The sequence below is a fragment of the Urocitellus parryii genome, chromosome 1 (genome assembly GCF_045843805.1).
Source record: "Urocitellus parryii isolate mUroPar1 chromosome 1, mUroPar1.hap1, whole genome shotgun sequence".
NCBI lineage: Eukaryota > Metazoa > Chordata > Mammalia > Rodentia > Sciuridae > Urocitellus > Urocitellus parryii.
This window is the reverse complement of record NC_135531.1, coordinates 179,853,593-179,879,974: the sequence shown is the minus strand read 5'-3', so window position 1 is coordinate 179,879,974 and position 26,382 is coordinate 179,853,593. Positions and strand designations below refer to the sequence as shown.

The 26,382-nt window shown below is 34.1% G+C and overlaps 1 protein-coding gene across 11 annotated transcripts in view; it reads right to left on the bottom strand.

Moving 5' to 3' along the window:
* Positions 1 to 26,382, bottom strand: part of LOC144256819 (uncharacterized) — a 133,715-nt gene that overhangs the window by 59,635 nt on the left and 47,698 nt on the right. For all 11 annotated transcript variants that reach the window (XR_013344256.1, XR_013344255.1, XR_013344261.1 and 8 more), the window contains exons 2-3: positions 25,689 to 25,843; positions 5,740 to 5,847 (exon numbers count right to left, since the gene is read on the bottom strand). Coding sequence is in view for 4 of the 11 variants with exons in the window: in XM_077802280.1 (XP_077658406.1) it covers positions 5,740 to 5,847; positions 25,689 to 25,826 (246 nt within the window). In the remaining 7 variants the exon portion in view is untranslated. The remainder of the gene's footprint in view (positions 1 to 5,739; positions 5,848 to 25,688; positions 25,844 to 26,382) is intronic.

Sequence of the window (26,382 nt, the reverse complement as noted above, 5' to 3'; positions counted from 1 at the left end):
GTTAAGGACAGACAGAACATCCAAAAAACTGAGAATGAAATTCTGAAAGGGAAGACTCAACAGAAAGTAGGCCCTAAACCTACATATTCAAACCACCTCAACTCAGTGACACATGAACTACGCATGAAAAACAAAGACCCTAGAATTCCATGAAAAAGCAACTGGAATTTTAAAAGAAATGAGTGGAGATACTCCTCCTCAAAAAGGAAATAAAATACGGACTGTAGGTCCAAACAAATTACCTATTTTCAATATACAGTCTAAGTTGTGACAAATGTATTCAGCTAGGTAACCACCACTATCAATCAAGATATTTCCAACATCCTAAAATGTTCCCTGTATCCCTTTGTAGTATGTCAACCAAGCCTTGGACAACATCTGTTTTTAGTCACTATTTATCAATTCTGCTTGATCTACAATTTAATACAAATGGAATTATACAGTGTCCCACTGTATAGTTATACAACATTTATTTTAATCCATTTACTTACTGATGGACATTAAGGTGAACTTGTGCGTGGGGTATTATGAATAAAACTCCTATGAACATTTATATACAAGGCTTTATACAATGTTTTCATTCTCTTAGATAAATATATGTGAGATTTTGCCAGGTGGTGTAATATATCAAATGTGTTTAATTTTTACAAGGAATTAAACTACTACCAAACTATTTTCTAAATGATTGAATATTTTTACATTCTCACAGGCAATTCTTATCTGCTCTTCCACATACTTTCCAACACTTGGTATTGAAAGAATTTTTAATTTTAACTATTCTAGTGAATGTGTATTGACATTTCATTGTGGTTCTACTTTTCAATTACATTAATTCAGGGGGGAAAAAACCTCTACACTGACAGCATACCTGATGGTGAATCACTGAATACTTTCTTCTTAAGAAGATAAATTAATCTCTCCCATCACTGCTGTTCGTCACTGTAAGGTGGTTTTAGCCAATGCAATAATGAATTTAAAAATGAGAAAAATAAAGACTGGAAAAGAAGTAAAACCGTCCCTAGTCAGAGACGATATGATAATTTACACAGAAAACCCCAAGGAATTAAAGAAGAAAAATACTTGAACTTATGTGTATTTAGATTCAAGTTTAACACACAGTCAATTGTATCTATTTGTCCACAGTCAATTGTATATATTTAAAATCTGAAAGTCAATGTAATTAACCACATACATACATGATAATCTATATGGAAAATTCCATGAATTTACAAAATGCAGAATTAATGAGTTTAATTCCTTTCCCTATGGATTCACTCTACCTTAACTATATCTAGTCCTATATCATCAAATTATTTCTAGCACTCATTTTTTCTTCACCCCCTACAGTCAATCATTACTTTTCCTAGTAACATCATTAATAAAATAATCTTCCAATTATCTCTAAACTATAACTGTATTAGTCATTGTCTACACTGTAAACATAAAGTGATAGAGCTGAATTATGTCTTACATTTGGTATATAAATAAATCCTTAAGTAAGCATAGTCCTTTTCTACCTGTCTGTTCCTGACCTTATTTGCCAGCCAAATTAAAACGTTTTTTTTTTTTTTTTGATACCAGGGATATAATAGTTATCAAGGGTACTTAACCACTCAGCCACATCCCCAGCTCAAAACATTTTTTCAATTCCTCAAATACAGCATTCTTGTGTCTTTACTTTGAATCTTTGCATATGCTGCTGCTTCTTTCTGAAACATTCCTCTGTATCTCAGGTACCTCTGTCATTCCTCAAGAAAGTATAACAGGGCTAAAATTTAAAAAGAGGTTACCAAAGATGTTTATAAGTAGGTAACAAAAGCCTAAATTTAAGTTATTACAACAAAACACATGAAAGAAATATAAGACAGAAATACTGACATGTGAAATAAAAGCAAGTACTATAGGAACTGTTATACTGAACCATATGTGACTTTTTCTGTATTTATTCAAGCCTGACAAAATAAATAATTCAGCAACTTTGAGTTATATGTTAAAACAAGAAAAAACTTTAGCTGGGCACAGTGGCTCACACCTATATCCCAGCAAAATCAGGAGACTAAAGCAAGAGGGTTCCAAGTTTCGGGCCATCTTCAGCAATTTAAATATATATATATATATATATTAGTTATAGATGGACAACATCTTTATTTATTTATTTTTATGTGGTGCTGAGACTCGAACCCAATGCCTCACGCATGCAAGGCAAGTGATCTACCACTGAGCTACAACCCCAGGCCCAGCAATTTAGTGATAACCTCAGCAACTTAGTGAGAGTCTGTCTCAAAATAAAAAGTAAAAAGGACTGGTATTGTAGCTCAGTGGTAAAGCACCCTGGCTTCAATGCCCAGTGCCAGGGGGAAAAAAAAAAAAAAGGAGGAGGATGAGAAGGAGGAGGAGGGAGGAAGATCAATCAAACTGTTCCACATAAATTAAGCCATACATCAGTTGACTTAATATTTTACTGAGTTAAAGCAGGATTTTCAAAATGTGGTTCTTGGACTTGCAACATCAATTTTCACATGGGAACTTGCTCTAAAGGCAAATTCTTTTCTAAATTTTTATTTGTGTATTATAACTAAAAATAATAGTGGGATTCATTATGCCATATTGGTACATGCACATAATTTTATCAATCTCATTCCCTAGGATCTTCCCTTTCCCTTCCTCCCTTCCTTCCCGTTATCCTCTGCCTCTACTCTACTGATTGTCTGTCTATTACTATGTCTATACTATATAGAAAGGGACCAGGGGGTAGAAAGATGGGAGGGACGGGAGAAGTGCTGGGGAATAATTCTGACCACATCATATTGTTATCACCAATATATAACAACAAATCCCACTGTTATATACAACTATCATGCTCAAATAAAAAATGTGGAAAGAAACAAAAATAGCATTAAATGAGATATATGCAAAACACTTAGTTAATAAACCTACAATCGATACTTCATAAATGACACTACCTTATTCCTTTCTCTTTTGAAGAATGATGCCCCTTTCCTTCAGTGTATTCATTACCCTCAAAACCTTAACATAAGTTCATGCTGGCAAGTAGAAATGGGATATTAACTATAAAATCTTTAAAGATCCTTTCTTGGGGGCTGGGGTTGTTGCTCAGCAGTAGAGCGCTCGCCTATCATGTGCAAGGTCCTGGTTCGATCCTCAGCACCACATAAAAATAAATAAATAAGATAAAGATATTGTTCCCAACTACAACTAAAAAATAAACTTTTTTTTAAAAAAAGATCCTTTTTGGACATATTTTGGCATCTCACAATTTTTCTATTTAAATATTAAAATTGCAGTCCAGAGAAAAAGAATGGCAAAGAGAATTAGAAATACCAAGGTTCTGCCACAGAGTAATTCAGGTTTTATCTTTTTGAACTGAAAAAATGTCTCATGTAAAATCACAGAATTAGACTAGATCATATCTAAAACCTCTTTTAGATCCCTAAAATTTTATGATTCTAACTTTTCTGAAACAATTATTTTAGATGATAAGCAAGTTAAAACCCTGGAACCAAGGAATATATTGCCATTTAAAAAGGAACACTCAAAACAGAAAAGACAAAGTTAGAAAAAGTAGAAGAGAGCAAAAAGATCAACCTAGTATAAAATTCTTATTTCCCTAAATTCATCCTGGCATAATTAGAACAGAATATCTTCTTGTATCCAAAATTATGTGATGTACGTTTTATCTCTTGTAGTACACGTGAACTCAGTATTAGTCCTTTTGGAACACTTTTTCAGGAACCATGGGAATATTGGTGGTCACTGTATTAATGTATATTCATGAGTATTCCATGTATCCTAGTCTTGCACCATTAGTAATAAATGATTTTAAAGTAATATCAGCACAATTTTTAAAAAAGCATCACAAAATAGTCACACCCCACTTTTTGGAAAAAAAAAAAAAATCTGGCATAAAATCTGTCTTGTCACTTCTCCAATCAATCTAAAGCCAAGATTGGCTAGAGTGTCTTATGAGCGCCAGCAAGATAATCTAGGAGTCAACTGACTTTCTTTTCTCTCAATGCAGTGTCACATGTATCTTTTGGGTATTTTCTTAGCTAACAATCTACCTTTCTGGGAGAGCTGCATTACTGACATTTCACCTAATATTCATGTCTATATGGGTTTATTTACCAAGAAATAACAGTATAACTCAAGGCCCTTGGAGAAAGTCAAGTCATCTGAAGACAAAATATGAGGAAACATTGTTTTAATTTTAATTAAGTTTAAAAGTATTTATTTTCACTGAGATTATCCAGCCCTTGGTTTATTTTTATCACTTCATCCACTATTTTCTTCTGGTTGATTGTGATATAAAAATCAATACACGATACCAAAAAGTAAAATAGTAACATTTAACATCAAATATTTATTTCCCACTAACAATTCATTCAGAGAACTAAGACCCAAGACGGGGGGGGGGGGGGGACCCCACGACGATTAAACAAGCCAGATGTGATGGCACACACCTGTTATCCCAGCAACTCAAGAGGCTGAGGCAGTAGGATTATATGGTCGAGGCAACTTAGCAAGACCCTGTCTCAAAAAAATAAAAATATAGGCTGGGTGCAATGGTGCACACCTGTAATCCTAGAGGTTGAGATAGGAGGATCACGAGTTCAAAGCCAGCCTCAGCAAAACCAAGGTGCTAAACAACTCAGTGAGAACCTGTCTCTAAATAAAATACAAAATATGGCTGGGGACATGGCTCAGTGATTGAGTGCCTCTGAATTCAATCCCCGGTACCCACCACCCCCCAAAATAATAAATAAATAAAAATATAAATATAAACGACTGGGGATATAGACCAGTGGTAAAGTGTTCCTGGGTTCGATCTCTAGTAGCATACAAACAAAACAAAAAAGAAACAAAAAAACAAACAAACAAAAACCCCTACTCTTTCATAAACAATATTTATATTTTCTGTAGACACTCTACTGTATAGTCTTATAATGGATTTCTGAAACACTGATTCAGAAACTATTTATTCTGCTTCTTCATTTTTCTAAGCTGTCCATAATATTTCCTTAAAAATGAACTCTTCCTACACTAATCAAAAGGCTATCATAATTTCTGTAAAAGTCTCTCATGGTATAACCATGTAAACATATAAGAATTCAACCAAAATTTGCAGTAAGCCCTTCATCTAGGTTCATAAAAAGATGTTTTTCCTTAGTGTATTTCATAATGTTCAATTTAAAAAAATCAACAGCTGTACTATTTAATCATATGTTATCTTCTATTTCTATGATCTTATGTTTCTAATCAAAAGAACCATGATTACAAATACTGAATAATAAGTTTGAGCACCTATTGAATTTATTCTCTCTCATTTGGGAGGTCTTTTTTTTGAATATTCTTATTTGGAAAATTTATCTTTTGTTAGAAATAATTCTCCATGAATACCATAAAAATCCAATTTCATTTTAGTGCAAATTAATAAGTCTCCAGATATTTTAATTTTTATGCCCAGTCATCTCTCGTCAAGTCAAGAGGATGAATTATACTTTTTTTTTCAGTTTTCTGAGATACACAATTAATGAAACTGGCACTAGACTTATAGGCTGACTTACAAAAACATCAAGTAAAGGGGAATGAAGACAAAAGAATTACCTCCAACTGTTCAAATAAAAATTTAAAAATTCATTAAATCAGTGAACATTTAAAACAAAAAAAGGACTTTATATTTTAAACAGAGAGAAAAACTAAAATGAAAATGAAACTTACTGGGTTATCTGTGGAATCATCAGCCAACTGTAAACCAAAATAGTCTCGTTCAGTCAAATCAAGATGCTTGAAGACTATATCCAACAAAACTTGTCCCAGCTCATTTTTCTGAAAAGAAAAATAACATGAAACCAATTTTGCTTTATAACCTGCTTGACTTTTTGTCCTCTTCTATTAAAATGGCAGATGTCTCTATACCAATGACTTGGTTCAGAGAAAAGCCTTCACATTTAATAGTTTTTAAAAACAAACTGGTTCAAGGGTATATAATAAATATGAAGATATAAAGAAACCTTTGAAAATGTCTCTTGCTTTCAGGTTATCATCATGGTATTTTTATCAGTACCACATTAATTATATGTGTATATAATTAACATGTAGGTACATAGTATGATTAACATAAGTTAGTTACGTATAACTCCATGTCATTTTTCTCATGTCTTTTCTTGTATCTAAATTATGACTGAAAAGTAACTGGCTTGACTAATTATAATTAAAAATATAATTCTGTGTAAAATAATGCCATGAAAAGGGAAACAAAAGATGTTAAAAATACAGCAAATGTGATAAAGGACTATTATTTCATTATGATGCTCAGAGAACTTCAGGAAAATGTCTCATTTTAACCTCACACTAACCCTACAGTAATAAGTAAATTATTTATTATTCCCTTGTTTTAGTAATAGTAACTATAACTTCCCCATGTTCCATAGTTCCTAAATTATTGCACAAAGACATGATTGTACAATTGCCTAAAAAAAAGAAATGAAACTAATGAATAAAAATAGAGAAATGATTAACATGTTTAGTAATAAAAGAAATAAAAATGGGACATTACAATGACAGAACATGTGTAAACAACAGTGGAAAAAAAAACCCGGTGAGCAAGATTAAAAAAATACTAATTACTGCTAACATTGTAGATAGATATAACCTGTTGGGAAAGGAATTTGAAATATTAAACAAAAACAAAAACAATGTTAACTACTTCTGGGATGTTAATCTGAGTAATGACATAAAGCCCAAAACTGGGGGAATGAACTATACACACCAGTATGTTCACTGCAGTGTTATTTATACAAGAGAAATAATAGAAAACACAGCAGTAAATAGTGGTATATTTTACCACTACTTTATCCATTCATGAGATATAGTAGTTTGGAAGCTTCTAGCTATAAATCAGAATCCAATCTCAGAGCTGAAATATTAAGAACATTTTAATAGAGGTACAATAGATTCCAGAGCTAACTAATTCAGTAAATAAAAGACATAATCAAAGGGGCTGGGGTTGTGGCTCAGCTCGTCTAGCATGTGCGAGGCCCTGGGTTCGATCCTCAGCACCACATTAAAAAATAAATAAATAAAATAAAGGTATTGGTCTAACTACTTTTAAAAATTAAATGTTAAAAAAAAAAAGACAATCAAGAACCAGGTTTCTTTCCATGTCTCTTATCTGCATTCCAGGGTTGGCTATTTTGGGGGGCCGTGAGCAAGATTATCACAGCAATTCCAAAATTTATATGCACACAGTACAATGTTCAAAAGAAAGCATTTCCTTGTAAACTTATTTTACAAAGAGCTTCCCTTCATATCTTATTGGCAAGAACTGGTAAAATGATTATTTACCAAACTCATCAATGGCAAGGAAGTATGGGTTTCAAAAACAGGGCTTCTCAATGTTGCTGCCCATTCAATTACCTGAAAATATTTTTTAGATTGATGAAACCTACCTCCTGGCCCCTCTCCTATTCTGATTAAACTGACCTGAGGAAGAGATCAAGCATTAAGTCTTTTGAAAAGTCTAAGGTGAATTTGATGTACTTGTCTAGATGGGATGGAACAGAATCATTTTCTGCTATGCCTCCAGCTGACTGCAACTAGTAAACATGCTAAAATGAAAATTTTTTAAACTCTGAAATGTGGAAAAAGGCAGCAAGGCTGTGGTCAGATCACATATGGCTTTATAAAATACTGTGTAGATATTAAAAATTTTAAGACAAGATAAATTAAGAGACTCCTATGATAATACCAAATATAATGGAGACCTAAACTATACTGACATCAAAAATGATAAACTGATCTATTCATTAAGGCAGAATTGGCAAAAAAGCAACTGATATAGATAAGGAAGGACGGAACATCAAAGACAATGTGTGTACGTGCCTGCATTATTCAAATATGTCATTAGTGGTACCATTCACTGATGGAAGGAACACTCCATGAACAAAGTTCAGTTTCAAAAACCTATATTATATAAAAAATTGTTTAATATCTCTAGCAATTATAGAAATGCAAATTAAAAACACTCTGATATTCATTCTATCTCCCTCTAGTCAGAACGGCAATTACCAAGAATATAAGTAACAATAAAGGCTGGAAAGGAGAAAAAGGTACACTCATACTTTGCTGGTGAAACTGCAAATTGCTGTGACCTTTCTGGAAAGCAGCATGGAGATTCCTCAGAAAAACGGAATGAAACCACCATTTGACCTAGTTCTCCCACTCCTCAAAATATACCTGAAGGACTTAAAATCAGCATTACAGTGATGAAGTCACATCAATGTTTACAGTAGCTTAATTCACAACAGCTAAGCTATGGAACCAACCTAGGTGCCCTTCAACAAATGAATGAATAAAGAAAATGTGGTACATATACACAATGGAATATTACTCAGCCATAAAGATGAATGAAATTATGGCATTTGACAGTAAATGGCTGGAACTGGAGACTATGCCAAGTGAAATAAGCCAATCCCAGAAAACCAAAGGGCAAATATTTTCTCTGATATGTGGATGCTAACACACAATAAGGGGGAGTGATACAAGTTCACTGGATTAGCAAAAGGGAAAAGAAGGGAAGGGGCTGAGGACGAGAATAAGAATGAATGAATCAGACATCACTTTACTATATTCATATGTGAATACATGACCAGTGTAACTCCACATTTTGCACTACCACAAGAATTAATCTTAATTAGAATAAGCTATACACTATGTATGTATATGCACATATCAAAATACACTGTATTGTCTGTATATCTAAAAAGAACAACAAAAAAGGGGAAAAAAAAACCCCTATATTTTGAGGGCTTATGATTCAACCAAAGGAAGAAGGATAGAAGAAGGACTTAAAAATCCAACTGAAAGCTGGGTCCACTGGTCCATTTCTCATTCTTTGCTCTACTATCCATTTTCTGTTGCCAATAACATAACACCATAGATTGGGATGGTTTTTTGGTTTTTGTTTTTTTCTTTTTGCACCAGGGATTGAACCCAGGGGTGCTTAACCACTGAACCACATCCCCAGCCCTTTTTTATATTTTATTTAGAGACAGGGTCTTGCTGAGTTGCTTAGGGCTTTGCTAAATTCCTAAGGCTGAGCTTTTGAACTTGTGATTCTCCTGCCTCAGCCTTCTGAGCTGTGGGATTACAGGCATGAGTCACTGTACCTGGCTTGACTGCAGAGTTTTAATCAAGAAAGGTTTCTTTAGATTCTTGGTTCTGAAGGTGCAAAGTCAAGGGGCCACATCTGACAAATAAATGGCTTTCTTGTTGGCAGAGTCCTAAGACAACACAGATCATCAAAGGCAAGAGAAAGGGGGAGAGAGGGAGAGACGTTGGCAGGGGATCTCCATCTCTATCTCTTGTTCTCTTCTGAACTCCCTCCCACTAGACACTAAAATTTACGCAGCATATGTGTGGCTCTGGGCTCAATCCCCAGTACCACTAGAAAAAAATAAACCACTAGGATTCAATTATTAGGGGAAAGCTCCATCCTAATGACTTTATATAATCCTAATCACCTCCCATATGCCCCACCTCTAAAACGCACCCATCCCCAACACACAACTGGGAATTGAACCCAAGGCCTCACACATCCCTAGGCAAGTGATCTATTACTGAGCTACATCCCTAGCCCACCAAAGACCTCACCTCTAAAAACCATAGTCAGATTGAGTTTCTGAACTTTTAATACCTCATAATAGGGATTAAATTTCAACATACAAACCTTGGGGGAACCACTCAAGCCATATTCAAACCATAGAAATTGCTAAGGCCTAGTGAGGTGCTATTTTGATCCAATCCTCAAATCCCTTACTAATCATGCACACCTCTATGCTTGCACAGTCTTACCTAATGACAGCCTCCTTGATTTTCCCACACTAAACTCAATCTCTACTCTTCTAACAGACTTACCCGAGGCTTGTTTCTCAGTTCTAAACTGTGCTCTAGTGCCATCACCTGTGACCACATGTACCTTCCACGCTCCCAACTCATTCTATGCCTTTATCATATTTTCACTTTCTTATTACTTAACACCATCATATATATATAAATTATATTTATATATGTCTCACACTAAAAGCTCCAGAGTAACAGTCTTATTATCAAGTTACTAGAATCTGGAACACTACCAAGCATAAATAAATATTTGTTGTTGAATGAATAAACAAGAAATGGATGAATAAATGATTCACTGTCCAACCGAGAAGAAATACATATTTGAGAGTCATCAGTCTGAGAACTGAAGCAGATAAAACTGCCCAGTATCTAAACAAAGAGTAACATGACAGGTGAAAGAGAATTCTGGAATGTACCAGAGATTCTAAGAAGTCTGTCCAAAAAAGGACATCAATAAATATTTGGTTTGTTGAATTTTCTTTTTTTTTTTTTTTTTTTTTGTACCAGGGATTGAACCCAGGGGTGTTTAACAACTGAACCATGTTTTATTTTGAGACAGGGTCTCACTAAGTTGCTGAGACTGGCTTTGAACTCATGATCCTCTCCCTCAGCCTCCCAAGTCACTGGGATTACAGGTGTGCACCAACTGTACCCAGTAGTTAGTTGAATAATTAAATGATTAAACCGCATATAGAAGCAATTATAAAAATGTATGTGGCTTTTAGTCTTTGGAGGTACTGCCAATCCTTCTGTTTTTCTTATTTTATAAAAGGGCTAGTTAGAGAACAGGGCATTTAAGGGTTATCTCTAAAGCTTAAGGAATAATTTATCTGCAGATAAACTAACTTGGTAAACTGTCTCTAAAGAGGAAGACTGTCACTAGAATCTTATCACTAGAATCCTAGACCAAGGATTGTCTAAGTTAAGATTCTTTTTGGCAGGCCAAGTATAAGGAGAGACTGTGTTAGACAAGGCTGTGGGGAAGATGAAGCAGCAGCTCTCCAGACATATAGCAGAGGGAACAGGGCAATGCTTTAGGAAGTAGCAAAATTGAAACAGTAAACACTAGGCTTAGTCCTTATTTAGCTAGTTAATGTGTGGTGTTGGGTGAATTTTTCTTTCCATGCAGGCCAATTTCATGGACCCTAAAATATGAGAGAGACTAGATCAGTAGTTCCAGATTATGCTGTGTAGTATTGTTGGGGTTCAGTGAGTGTACTGAATGATGTAATGAGAAAGAAAAGTCCAAGACACCTCACTTTAACTACTAACTATAATTTGATCCATTATACATATACAGTTCATGTGTGCATGAGTATACCTTTATTAGGAAAAGAAGAAGTCTATTAAAAAGTGTTTGAAAACAACTAGACAATCTCTGATGTCCCTTGTGACACTAAAATTTCATATTTCTAAAGATGCTGTCCTGAAGATAGGTAGGACTATTTTCCTTTTTTAAAAAATTTATCTTTTAGTTATAGGTGGACACAATATCTTTATTTTATTTTTATGTAGTGCTTAGGATAGAACCCAGGGCCTCGCGCATGCTAGGCAAGTGCTTTACCTCTGAGCCCCAGACCCAGTCCCAAGGACAATATATTTTCCATAAATGAAAAATACAGTTATGAAATAGGTTATGCAGGTGAGTAAGACAAAGTTACAGAAAGAGTTCCCTCCATAATATTTAGTGCAAAGTCATAGTAATGACCCTCAAGTGTGACTGAAGGGCTCAGGGGGTAGCTCAGAGACAAAACACTTACCCAGCATGAGGCTCTGGGTTTGATCCCCAGTACCACAAAAAGAAAAAAAAAAAAAAAAGAATGAATACTTGAGAGCCTTATCATACTATGATTTCTGAACACCTTTCTGGATGAAGAAAATATATCACAGGAGTAGGTTTTTCATTGGAGGGTCAGGGAAAAGAGATTAGTAATAAGTAACATAAATTTAAGAGAAAAACAACCAATGGTTTTGAAAACAAAAGGTTACTTACTAATGGAAAGTTTAAAATTTAGTAGTGTCTTAATGAAGTGGCAACTGATTTCCTTCTCTGCAGAAAACTCATTTATAAAACAGAACAGGAAAAAGCAATACAGCCTTCTAAAAATAAAGTATAAATTCTATAGTTTTTCCTATAGTCAATGAAAAACTTTTCCCATGCAGAAAAATGGTCTCAAGAAGTAAGCATTATGGTTAATGAAGTTCATAGTAATATAATAAAAATAATAACTAACATTTATTGAATACTAATGATAGTCAGACACTATTGTAAAGTATATGTGTACTGGCTCATTTAAACAAAAAAAAAAAACATGAGGTAAGCACTATTAAGATTCTTTAAAAGTGAAGAAGCACAGGGAGATACCACAGACTTCTAAAGATTATACAGGTTTTGTTAAGTGGCAAGGGTTATACACTCTAGCCAGGTTATGAGGGTCTAGAGTTGCCCAAAGCCACTATGCAATACTTTGCTTCAGACAATTATTTTGCCTTGGTCAACAATGAAAGGCTATTTATATTTGGTCCTCCCATCTTAGGGGGAAATTATTTAAGCTAACTATACATAATTGCTTTGTATATCCTATTTTAAAATACCAACTTCCTTTCCAACAACATGGCAGACTAGATGATCTAAAAAGTCATGAAACAAAATATCTAGACATGCTGGATAAAATATAAAATTGGATAAAATATAAAATAGGATTGCACTCTTAATCTGACACAAAATCTCCAGCATTCACAAAGAAAGAAATAGAACTTGGGTATAAACTGTGCTGGGGTTGCCTGGAAAGGCTTGTGAAAGAACAAGCAATTTGCTATGATCCCAGCAACTCAGGAGAGACTAAAGTAGGAGGATCACTAAGTTCCAGGCCAATCTCAGTAATTTAGCAAGGCCCTAAACAACTCAGCAAGACCGTGGTTTCAAAAATTTAAATGAAAAATAAAAGAGCTAGATATGTAGTTCAGTGGAAAATGCCCCTGGATTCAATCCTCAGTACCAAAAAGAGGAAATGAGGAAAGGAGGAAGGAAGGAAGGAAGGAAGGAAGGGAGGGAGGGAGGGAGGGAGGGAGGGAGGAAAAGGAAGGAAGGAAGGAAGGAAGGAAGGAAGGGAGGGAGGGAGGGAGGGAGGAAAAGGAAGGAAGGAAGAACAGACGAACAAGAAGCAATTTGGGCTTATCACACACAGGTACAACAATGTTCAGGCCCAGAGTACAAATAAGGCAAGGTATAAACTAAGACTTTTCCACTAATAACCCAGGGCAACATTCTCCATGAAAAATAAACCGGAAGGGCAAGTCCTCCCTCCAGCCCAGATGAGCACAAAGAGGTTTTTCTGCCTCTACCTGGGATCTGAATGAAGAAAAGCCTCTTCTGAAAATTCCTAACCATGAGGCAGCTTTCATATAAGTCTAAAGTCTGATTTTACATTATTGACTATTCATAAAATCCCCAAAGGGGAAAACTTTGATTAAAACAACAACAACAACAAGACTATAACTAGGTAAAAATAAAACATGAGTCAAAAACACATTCTTAACCCTGACTGTAGATGATTCTCAGAGTTAATGCTTATTGGGTAACAAGGTTACAACCCAAAATTCTAAGGCATAAGAAGAATCAATTTATCAACAGCAAAAGATAGCAGAGATGAATCACCCCCACACACACACATTCAGAACTCCAACAACAGAACTATAGAGATTACAAACTTAAATGATTAAGAGTACTTAAAATATAAAACCATTTACTCTATCCCATATAAAGACTTACTGTCAAGCTAAAATTTATGCCAGATAATGTGAACTGGCATAAAGAAAAGAGTACTTTCAGAACAGCAAATTAAAGGGACAATAAAAAAAGTGAAAAGAACTACAGGTAGAACACTTAAACCTACATACATTAAAGAAAACTAGTAAGTGCTTTAAAATCTTATATACTTAAAAGTCACCAGAGACAGCTTTACCAAACCTGTCTAACAACCTTTCCAAAGTATGTCCAATTTATCTAAATTATTCCAAAGAATAGGAAAACGGGAAATGTTACCCAATTAGTCTTATGATTCAAAGGAATAAAAGAAAATATAAAGGCAAATCCCACAAATAGAGATGCAAAACCCTCAATATTAGCTAACTGCTTGACATCATGGTAAAAAAAAAGAAATCAGGATTTCACAGATGTCACAAGTGCAGCACAAGTAATTAATGATGTAAAACATTAACAGTATGAGGGAGAAAACACATGCAAATACCTCCTTACTGTCAGGGCAAAAAATTTTTTAAAAATTTCAATACTATCTCTCAAGTTAAACAAATATTTAAGATGAATTTAAAGTATGACTAAAATTTCTGGCCAAGTATAGTGGGGTACGCAAATAGTCCTAGTGACTGGGGAGGCAGGGGCAGGAGGATCACACGTTGCAAGCCTCAGCAATTTAGTGAACCCTTGTCTCAAAAAAAAAAAAAAAGAAAAAGTGTGTGGGGGGGGGGGTGCTGGAAATGTAGCTCCTAGATAAATCACTCCTGGGTTAAATCCCCAGTACCAAAAAAATGTTTTTAAATATTTTTTCTGGGAAAATTATACAAGAATATCTTTTAGTTTTCATAGTTGAGAGAGCTTTCTCAGAAAGAGCCCAAAGTATGAACAATAAAGAATTGATAAGTCTGTATTAAAATAAAAACTCCTGTGCAAATAAAGATATGACTTCTATTTCTGGCAGTAAAGGAGATTGTATGTTTAGAAAAAAAAAATCCTCCCATATGCAATAAAATGGCCAGATGAAATATTTTCATTATTCTTTGCTTTAATCTATTACTGATCTAGCATGGGGTGAAAAAGGACCTAGGAAGCCTAACTAGTAAGAAATGCTATGATCAGTTCCCAGTCCTTAAGTTTTCTAGCTTTTGCTTTGACCACATATAATACATGAAAATCAAAGTTTATTCAGGTTGAAAATAAAAGACCCAAATTTTAAGTAGGCTGTACACGAAAAGTAAAAATAAACAAAGAATAATGCCATTTACAATTGCAAAGAAAAACAAAACAAAGAATTAAAAAAACTAAAACTCTCCTGTCTTGTCAGCTATATAATGTATTTTGAAAATTCCAAGTGAAAAAATAAACTTAAAGTGTTTCTGGGATGATGGCATCTACAAATTACTTGCAAAGAAAGTAAAATTTCAATTTCCAACTCAGGGATTGGCAAGAGTGAAAACCAAAAAATAAAATAAAATAAATGACCCAAAGATATGCCATCTCCAAAAACCTCAAAAAGTATAATGATAAAGATAGGCTGAAAATAAATGATTCCCCCCAAAAAATGCAATACAAACACTAATCAAAAAAAGTGTCTGGGCTGGGCTGGGGCTGGGGCTGGGGCTCGGCGGTAGCGCGCTCAGCTAGCACGTGCCAGATCTTGGGTTCGATTCTCAGCACCATATAAAAATAAATAAAATAAAGGTATAAAAATTATATAAGAAAATTTTTTAAAGTGTCTATATTAAAGTGAGATAAAGTAGACTTCAGAGCAAAAGAGTTTATAATAGAAACAAAGTGGAATTATAAATGACAAAAGGGCCAATTCACCACCAAGGACACAGCAATTCTAAGTATGGACCACCCCCCCCCAGCCAAAAAAAATTGATATACATTCACATACACATTCATAAATATACATATTCATAAAGACAGACATTGCAACAGGAAAGAAACGAATTAGAGTTCAGATATAAACTATTATGTTTATTGATGTTACAAGAGCAACAAAACCATTCATATGGGTCAACAAATGGTGGTAGGATAAATGAATATCCATATACAAAAGAATAAAAATGGACCCCTACACCTCAACCCTATGAAAAATTAACTTCAAACGGATCTTGTACCTAAAATTAATATCTAGAGCTATAAAAAGTCTTAGAGGAAGATATAAGAGTAAATCCTTGTGACCAGGACCAGGCAATTTCTTTTCAATATGACACTAAAGGCATGTGTGACAAAAGAAAAAAGGGACAAATTAGAATCAAAGGTTAAAACTGTTTCAAAAAATTCCACCAAGGAAAAAGACAACCAGCAGAATGGGGGGGAAAAATCTGCAAATCAAATACCTGATAAGTGACTTGGATCCAGAAAAAAATGATTCTTTTTTTTTAAATAGTTGTCAAAGGACCTTTATTTATTTACATGTGGTGCCAAGAATCAAACCCAGTGCCTCTCACATACTAGACAAGCACTCTATCACTGAGCTACGACCCTATCCCACTGAGCTACGACCCAGCCCAGGATCCAGAAAAAAGAATTCTTACTTTTTATATAATTATTATTATTAATAATAATTTAAAAATAATAATTATAAAATGGGCAAGAGACTTTGACAGCCTTTACCCTAAAGATGACCAACAGGCTCAAGCAAAAATTAAAGGTTATAGGACAGGAAAAAGAGAAAGCAGATACCAATCAAAGAAACCTGCAGAAAGTTTTTAAATCAAATAAACCAAATTTATAGCATTAAATGCTTATACTAGAAAAAATAAAGATTGCAAGTCAATAACCTAGGCTTCTACCTTGGGATATTAAAAAAGAGCTAAATTAAACCAAAGTAAGAGAAGAAAGAAAATAATAAGAACAGAAATTGATGCAACTAAGGAGTTAAATAATTGTAGGATGATTTTACAAAATCAATAAAATTGATAACATACCAGCTAGAGAGTGAGTGAGCAGTACTATCAGAAAAGAACTACAGACACTAATACAGATTCTACAGATAAGAAAGGAATACTACAAAATATTGTATGTGCACTATTCAGATAAAATGTGACTATTTAGGTAAAATGGACCAATTTCTTAAAAGACACAAATTATCAAAGCTAGCTGGAAAAAAAAAAAATACCCCCACACACACATTCTACCAAACATTTCATGAGGAAATAATACCAATTCTATACCATCTTTTCCAGAAAACATAAGAGAAAGAAACATTTCACAATTAATTTTATGAGACTAACATTAACCTGATATTAAAAGACAAAACAATTACATGAAAATAAAACTACATAATAACAACCCCAGTAAACACAGACACAAAAATTCTCAACATAGGATTAGCAAAATCAAATCCAGCAAAATGTGAAAAGGATTATAGATCATGACCAAGTTCTGTTTAGTCTAGGAATGCAAGGCTGGTTCAACAATCAAAAACCGATAACTGTAATTCACTATACTAGGGAACTAAATAAGAACTTGGGCCAATGATCATGAAGAAAAAAACATGGTGAAATTCAACATCCATTCATGGTAAAAACTGTTGCTAAAGTAGGCACAGAAGAGAACTTCCTTAAATAGATAAAGGGCATCTACAAAACATCTTAAGCTATCATGCTCAAATGTAAGACTCAACACTTTGCTCCTAAATTGAAAACACAAGAAATATTTCCATTCTCATCACTCCTATTTATCCCTTAGTGTAGCCAGAAAAGAAAGGAATGGGAAAAAAGGAAACACATTCCTTTTGAAATTAAAAGCAACTTCCTCATAACTGCTTTTATATCCTCAGGGTGAGGGAAAACAGGAAGGAAATTATACTGACTTGTTCTCTTGCTAAGCACAGCCTAGCTAAATTTACATATGTATAGCACTTGGCTTTAATTTCTACAAGGCTTCTGTGGGTAAAGGGAAAAGCAAACTAGCTGCTTCTCCCCAATTTTATGAAAATGCATAAAATTCACTTTTTATGAGAGTGGCTGAATATGGGCTGCCTCAGTGAGAAGAAAAGTGGAAGGAAGGGAGAGAGAAAGGAAATCTGTATTTTCAAATAAAATGTCTTATAAAAAATTCAATGGACTCTACACAAAAGGTCTTAGAATTGAGTTTAGTGAGTCAGTACAAGGTCCATTTACAAAGTCAACTATATTTCCATATATAAGTAATAAATAGTTAGTTGGAAATCTAAATTTTAAAAATGATAATAGAATATAAAAAACCCACTTAGATATAAATCTAGCAAAATCTGTTCAGGATCAAGATGCAATAAACTCATACACTAATCAAATAAACAAATAAGGCAACATGCCATGTATATGGATCAGATGACACATTTTGCTAAGATACCTATTCTCTCTAAATTGATGTATAGGTTCAACACAATCAATTCTCAACCTGAATCCCAGTAGGATTTGTTGAAGATATAGAAAATCTGATTCTAAAATATATATGGAAAGAAATAGGTACAAGGTAAAAGTTATTAGGTCAAGGTTATCTTTTGGAAAAGAAAAATAGATTTGGAGAAAAAAAGTGGTGGACTTACATTACCTAATTTCAAGAATTTGTATAAGTATAATCAAGACATGGGGTTTTAGAAAGAGTAAATACACAGATCAGGGAAACAGAACATAAAACACACAAATGGACCCATGCATATCCAGAGGTCACCAAAATATGGCTCAAAGCCCAAATCCGGCATTTATTTTTAGTATAGCCCTTGAGGCCAAGTTCTAACATTTCTAAGGGGTTGTTAAAAAAACAACAAAGAAGAACAAGCAACAGATCATTTTGGGTGCTCAATGCCTAAAATACTTACGTAATCTTTTATAGAATTTGTCAGACCATATAAAAATAGACTTCAAATGGATCATAGATCTAAATGTGATACGTAAACCATGAAACTTTTACAAGGAAACATATGAATTCCCTCACCTCTCACTGGAAATCAAACCTAGGGCATCAGGCATGTTATGCAAGTGTTCTACCACTAAGCTAAACACCCAACTCTAAGGAAAATATATTTTATTGGTGCATTATAGCTGAATGTCATGGGATTTGTTGTTTACATTCGTACATGCACACAATGTAACAAAATAATTGAGCCAATATAATTTTCCAGCATTTCCCCCTTTCCTCCCCTCCTTCCTGCCCTTGGTCCCTTTTTTCTACTCTACTGATCTCACTTAGACTTTCACTTAGACCCCACCACCACCTTTCTTTTATTTTCTTTTTACCTTGGTTTCGAGAAAGAGTTTTTCTTTTAAAAAAAAAAAACAAAACACTTACTGTCTCATGGCTATAAATGTATTTTTCTCAGAAAATCCCCTTTTCTTTTTCTTTTTTAATTCAAGGATGAGACTTTTGTTTATTTTCTTTCCTTTTTTTTCTTTTTCTTTTTTCTTTCCTTTTTTCCTGTATATCCATGTTCATAGCAGTATTAATTCACAACTGACAAAAGAAGAAAATAACCTAGGGTCTATCAACAGAAGGATGGATAAACAATATGTGATAATAAACACATGGAAAATTATTCAGGAATAAAAAGGCAAATTCATAGGGATAGAAAAGTAGAATTGAGGTTACTATGGGCTGGGAAAAATTAGTATTTGTAGAACGGGTACAGAATTTGATGAAAAAGTTAAGAAAATAGATAACGGTGATGGTTTTACAACACTGTAAATATACTCAATACCACTGTATTGTACTCTTTAATTTAAATGGTCAATTTTATGTTGTGTACAAAAGAAATAATTTTTTTGTAGGCGGCAATGCTAGGGATTGAACTTGGGGCCACATGCATGCTAGGCAAATGCTCCAACTGAGCTACACCCTTAACCCCTTAAAACGTGTTTAAAGATTTTTTTTTTAAATGAGCCAAAGAATTGAACAAAAGTTTAAAAGGTTATATCATAGGTGATGATGACACTAGGAGAAACAAAGACTAAAGTTCAATGGGGAGATGACAATGATTTTAGGATCTGATAAATGTGAATACAGGTTATTTACTGCAATCTAACAAGCCACATCAAAACAGTATGTTAAAATGGTATGTTAATAACTTCCTACGTTCATTTAATTAAGTCTCACTCAATGAATTTCATATGGAGCAGTAACATGGTCAGGAATCGCCTCAGAGGTATCTTCATTCACATGTCTAATATCTAGGCTGGGATTCCTCAGCCATGTTTTTCTCTATATGCCGTCTACCTGGGTATCCACCAGTGTGACCTCAAGGGAGTCAGCCTTCTTAACATTGCAGCTAGACGCACTCCCAGAATGAGTTAACCACAAGACAGCAGCAGAAGCTGAACAATATATTCTAACAAATTCCAGAAAGTCCTCTAACATCTCTTCCATTAGATTCTATTGTGCAAGAAATCCAAAGGATCACCAAGTTTCAAATGAAGGGATTACATACCCTCTCACTCTCTTGGCAAAAAAAAACAAACAAACAAACAAAAAAACTTACAAAAAATTAAATGTAATCTTAAAACCACTGTAAGTTTCTTTGGGATGTCTTTGGAGTTTCAAGTTATAGAAAGATATCAAGACTGAGGGCTGGGGTTGTGTGGCTTAGTGGTAGAGCACTTGCCTAGCATGAGTGAGGCAATTGGGTTTGTTCCCCCGCACCACATAAAACAAACAAACAAACAAAAAAAAACTAAATAAACAAAATAAAGGTATTGTGTCCAACTACAACTAAAAATATATATTTTTAAATAAATGACAGTGGAATGTATTATAATTCATATTACACATATATAGCACAATTTTTCATATCTCTGGTTGTATATAAAGTATATTCATACCAATTCATGTCTTCATACATGCACTTTGGATAATGATGACCATCACATTCCACCATCATCGCTAACCCCCTGCCCCCTCCTTTCCCCTCCAACCCCTCTTCCCTATCTAGAGTTCATCTATTACCCCATGCTCCCCCTCCCTACCCCACTATGAGTCGGTCTCCTTATATCAGAGAAAACATTTGGCATTTGTTTTTTTGGGGATTAGCTCACTTCATTTAGCATTATCTTCTCCAATTCCAACCATTTACCTGCAAATGGCATGATTTTATTCTCAAAATTTTATTGCTGAGTAATATTGCATTGTGTATATATGCCAACATTTTTTTTTTATCCATTCATTTACTGAAGGGCATCTAGGTTGGTTCCAGAGTTTAGCTTTTTTTTTTTTTTAGCTATATTGTGAACTATGCTGTAAAATATTTTTGAATAATGAAACATAAAAAAGGAGAAAGATATCAGGACTGATATGGTAATCTTTAGCAACTGAAAAAAATGAAAGTAAAAGAAACAAAAATCAATGGTAAATCTTCAAGGAACATTAAAATACAAGGAATAGGTGAGGCAGATCCAGAATGTGATTGGAGAAGAGAACAGAGCTTTTTTGAGTAAGGAGAGGTTAACGGTTATAAAGCCTTCTAGAGGATAAACAAAATGAGCCCTGATAAACTGATGAATTTCTTAACTAGATAATAATCAATGAGGAAGCAGTTTGGGTAGAAGAATGAATATTGAAGCAAGATTGCAATATTTACATGCTTGATGACAAAAGTGTGACTTTGTTATATTCTCCCCCCAAAAAGTACAATGGAAGTGGTGAGAGGTAAACAAAAAAATAAAATAAAAAACTGTTTTGATTCTGGGGTTCTGAACCCAGGGTTGCTTTACCACTGAGCTATATCTCCATCCCTTCTTATTTTGACACAGGATCTTGCTAAGTTGCTAAGGCTGGCCTCAAACTTGTTATCCTCCTGCTTCAACCTCCACAGTTGCTGAGATTCCCTGAGCCACCACACCCAGCCCAAATATAAAATCTTTATGTTAATGCAATGTGATTTCAAATTGTATTACATATAACTATTCATTTTTTTAATTCTTTTTAAGAAAAAATAATTTTTTAAGGAAAAACAATTTGCTGTTTAAAAGTGTTTAAACCTTTGGTTAAATGAGATAGACTGGACATGGCTACTTCTTCTTTCTGGAAAGCCCATTTGTTTGTGGAAAAAAAAGAAAGCTGTTAAAACCACAAGAACAACAGAGGAGAAAATATCAGAGATATTAACACACTCCAGAAGATGGAAATAACATCAAAGAGACAGCAGAGCTAATTCAAATATCCACAAAGAATACCAACAAGAAGCAAATCCAACAGAGAAGCCCCCAATAGAGACACAAGTATCAAGAAAAGGCAGGATAAAGCACAAGGCTAAAAATAGTAAGGGAAGTAAGTGGTTGAAATCTATGCACAAATCAGTTATATTCTTTGGTTCTCAATTGCATTCATTTGAACAAAATGACTATACCTCAAGGGTCAGGTAAGACAGACTACGTCACAGATCAAGTATAGAGCAGAACAGAATGAAAATCTTGTCCTTCAGATCCTATGGCCCATGCAGTTTTTACTATACTATGCTGTCTCCCTACACCACAGTGCTTCCTGTCTCAGTTGTTTGTACAGCATTTTAAGTCTTAATTTTTACATCACTTTATGCTTAGATTATCTGTTTGTGATATCTAAATAGCCTACAATCCAGGACTACATAAATCTAGACAGGTATCCTAGAATCTATCCTCAATACCTAAAATCCAGGGACAGATCTATTTAGTTCTTTGCAGAACCAGTGTTTTTTCCGCATGAGGTATTCTTAATAAAGAAAAATGCAAATTATCCCATAGTGATTAAAAGTTGAATGATATCAATAAATATTGACAAGGGCTAGGGGTATAGCTTGATGGTAGAGTACTTGTCTACCACAAAAATAAAGAAAAAAATAATATATAGTAAGTCGTTAAAAATTACTGCTAAAATTAAGTATTAAATTTATTAAGTGCCTATCTATCTCCAAATCCTTTACTTGAGGAAAAAACAAAAACAAGCAAACTTAAATAACTTGTTAGAACAGCCAAAACTATAAGCTTTAAAGCATATCATAAACAAACCAAAGGAAGCACCAAAAGGAAATGCCTGAACATTCAGAAAAATTTTATCATAACATTAGTAATTCCTCATATGTAACACCTGTTGCTTTTCTTTGTGGAAACTAAACAAACTGATACAGAAAAAAATTGTGTGTAGAATTCAAAAGACTAATGAAAAAATAGTCCTAACACATTACTAAGAAAAATAACTTTCTGGGCACAGAGGCACACACCTGAAATTCCACACACTTGGGAGGCTAAAACAGGAGGATTGAGAGTTCGAGGCCAACCTTAGCAACTTAGTGAGAATCTGTCTTAAAATAAAAAGGGCTGGACATGTAATCCCCAATGCTATCAAAATAAGGAAGGAAGGGAGGGACGGAGAGAGAGAGGGAGGGAAAAGCTGAACCAATATATATCTAATTTGCAGACAACAGATAATAACCTATGCAAGGCTATGGTAGTTGGGAGAAAAAAAAAAAAACTGAATGAATCTAGTTCCATGCTGGTTTTCACCTTGAGGGTATTTTCTAATACCTTTATAGAGAAAGAAAGTCCAAGTATCAAGTAGCAAGCAGTCTTGCTATGATGAGAAAATGAGAATTAATGTTTGTGGCTACTAAGGCAGCTGGGTGACCAGGTGAGGACAAGATAGATGTCTCCACCAATGGGCATATGGACAGACTATATTTTCCTAACAAGTCCACAGCAGTATTTCTGATCACATGATCCTCCAGAACCTTGTCACTTTTTTCAAAAGACAGCACATTTATCTTTCTTTTACTGTGAGTGTGCCTTTTATGAAAACTTTGACAAGCAAAATATGGTGAAAATAACATTACAAGACTTCCAAGCGTCAGCTAAGAAAAGGTAATATGGCTACAGTCTCTCTTTCTCTCTCTCTCTTTTTTTTTTTTGGGGGGTTCCTGGGATTGAACTTGGGGGCACTTGGCCACTGAGCCACATCCCCAGCCCTATTTTTGTATTTTATTTAGAAACAGGGTATATCACTAAGTTGCTTAGCACCTTGCTTTTGCCGAAGCTGGCTTTGAACCCATGATCCTCTTTGTTTCAGCCTCCCTAGCTGCTGGGATAACAGGCTTGCATCACCATGCCCAGCCAGTCTGACTTTTTATGTAAGAGTACTCACTCTTGGAAACCAGCTACTGTGCTATGAAGCAGCCCAAGGTAAACAAAGTGGTCATATATAGATGCTTCAGTCCCAGCTGAGGTTTCCCTGTTTGTGGATAGTCTCCAGCCTTTGAGTCTTCCAGCTGAGGCCTGACATATAATGGAGCAGACAGAGCATTCATGTGTGAATCCCCAAATAACAAAGAGAATTCCTGGGGATAATAAATGATTGAGTTTTTTATTGTTGCTGTTTTTGGTACCTACTTGAAAGGCTGAGGCACTTAACCACTGAGCCACATCCCTGGCCCATTGTTTGTTTGGTTCTTTTTTGGGGGGTAGGGGGCGATGGACAAGGTCTTGCTGATAATTTGATAAAGTTATCAAAAGAAAAATTATGCTAGATGGGAAACACAGAGAATCCTTTTATGATACTATGAAACAAATACAAACTGTAAGTTAAAATGAAAACAAAATATTAACTAATATCAACTTACAACAAGAGTTTTTTTAAGTTTATGACCCTCAACTAGCAAGCTAGTTAGGGATTTGAGACCTCTGATCCTGGTTTTCTAAATCTCATGAGTTAATATCAGGAAAAAGAGTACCATTTTTTATACCAGTTGTTTGATACTTAAAAGAGTTTCCATTAACCAGAAATTTTTACGAAGCAAAATTTCCTTAATTTCATAATATTTTTGCATAGCAACCTATACTCCAACTATCTATTAATAGATGATAGAATAGAAATAAAAATTAGAAGTTCAACATTTTAGAAAAGACATACTGAATTGTTGTATATACTAAAAATATCTCAAAGGTTATTAATGTGCCTTTCATCAATCTGCAGTCTCTTTTCTGATGTGAAATAGCTTGGAATTTAGGATAAATTAGCAATTCTGCTGTACAGTAATATACAACAGTTTGAACTTAAGAAACCAATAAATAAAGATGAGCATTTTCAATTACTCAGAAGAAAACAGCTATGTCATAGTGAATACTTGGAAATGAGTAATTCCAGTTTAAATATTAATATTAAAAACTATTATTTTCATAATATTAAATTTCAGGGTGTGATAACAGTACTATATTAATTCAGGAGTCTCTTTGGATGCTAAAGTACTGTGGATGAAATCTACTACTTTGAGAAAGTTCGGGGAAAAAATAGCAAATGTGCAAAATGTTAATATAAGTTCAACACAGTAAATCCTTTTATGATATTCTCAAACATGTTGGTAAAGGGCATGGGGTATTTATTGTACTATTTTTTTAATTCTTTCTTTATGTTTAAAATTCTTAAAATAAAAAGGGGGGAATGCATCCTTGTTTGTATATCAACATGTGTACAAGAATGTTCAGTGCAACAGCCCAAAGTAGAAACAATCCAAATATATAAACAATAAATTGACAAGCAGATAAATAAGTGGATAAACTGTGACATATTCATACAAAAGGCAATTGTCTAGCAATGAAAATGAACTATTATTATTAATACCACATGGATGAAACTCACAAGTAACAATGAGCAAATGAAGCTAGACACAAATTGCATAAACAAATATTAAGATAATACTCAGTTAAGAGCAGGAATCAATTATCTTTATTTAGCAAAAGTTTTACAGATAGTTCAAGAAAGACTACAATGGAAACATATAAGTTATGTTAGAGAACAAATTCCATTCAGGTACCTTCAACCACCCACATACTATTTCTGGTTTGTTAACAGTGTTCAGTGGGCAAGATTTTTTTAAAACACCCAATTTGAATGAGAACACATACCTAACACAAACCTGTATCAAAGACTTTCATATCTGAATAACTTTTCAAACTACACAACTTAATGATTCTAGTTTTAAAATACATTTAAATTCAGACTAAAAAGTAGTTATGATGATGATAATGATGATTCGAAGAAGAAAAAATAATATACTTACATTAACTTTGAAAGCTTGTACAGTGTTATCCAGAAGAAGGATGTTGCAAACCACCTCTGTATTCTGTCTGTCTCGGGCCAACTCTGATGCTCGTACATTGTAGGTTCTGCCAGCAGGCAATCGGAAACGTGAGGTCATTACTGTCCACACAAGATCTAAGTTTTAAAAAAAATCACCAAATAAAAGGACTGTGGAAGACACAATGTTGTTTAAAAGATAATTGTTATTTTTTTTAATTAAAACTTAGGAAACTAACAAATTTTGAAACATTAGGATAAGAACTGTAGGTATAAAAAAATACATATACACACAAATATATATTTCATCATCTAAACAAATATTTATTGCCTTAAAAAAGGCCTTATTTTTAACTGCTCCAAAGAGAATTCAATATTCTAAAATTTCAGGAAGTCACATTACAATTTAAAATACATAAATAAGGAAGAGGGTAATGCTACCTCAGGAAGCTGAATGTTATTCACTAATGCAAGTATTTAAAATCATTGTAGAATGACAAAAGGTAAGATAACTTTTAGGCCATTCCCTAGAAAACTTAAGATTTTAGGAAAACATGGGAGGTTTTCTTTGTTTTTAAATATAACAATAACCTTCATTTCAACTATCCTCAAACATAGTCCTTACAAAATAAAAACTAGGTTGGGGTTGTGGCTCAGTGATAGAATGCTTGCCTCGC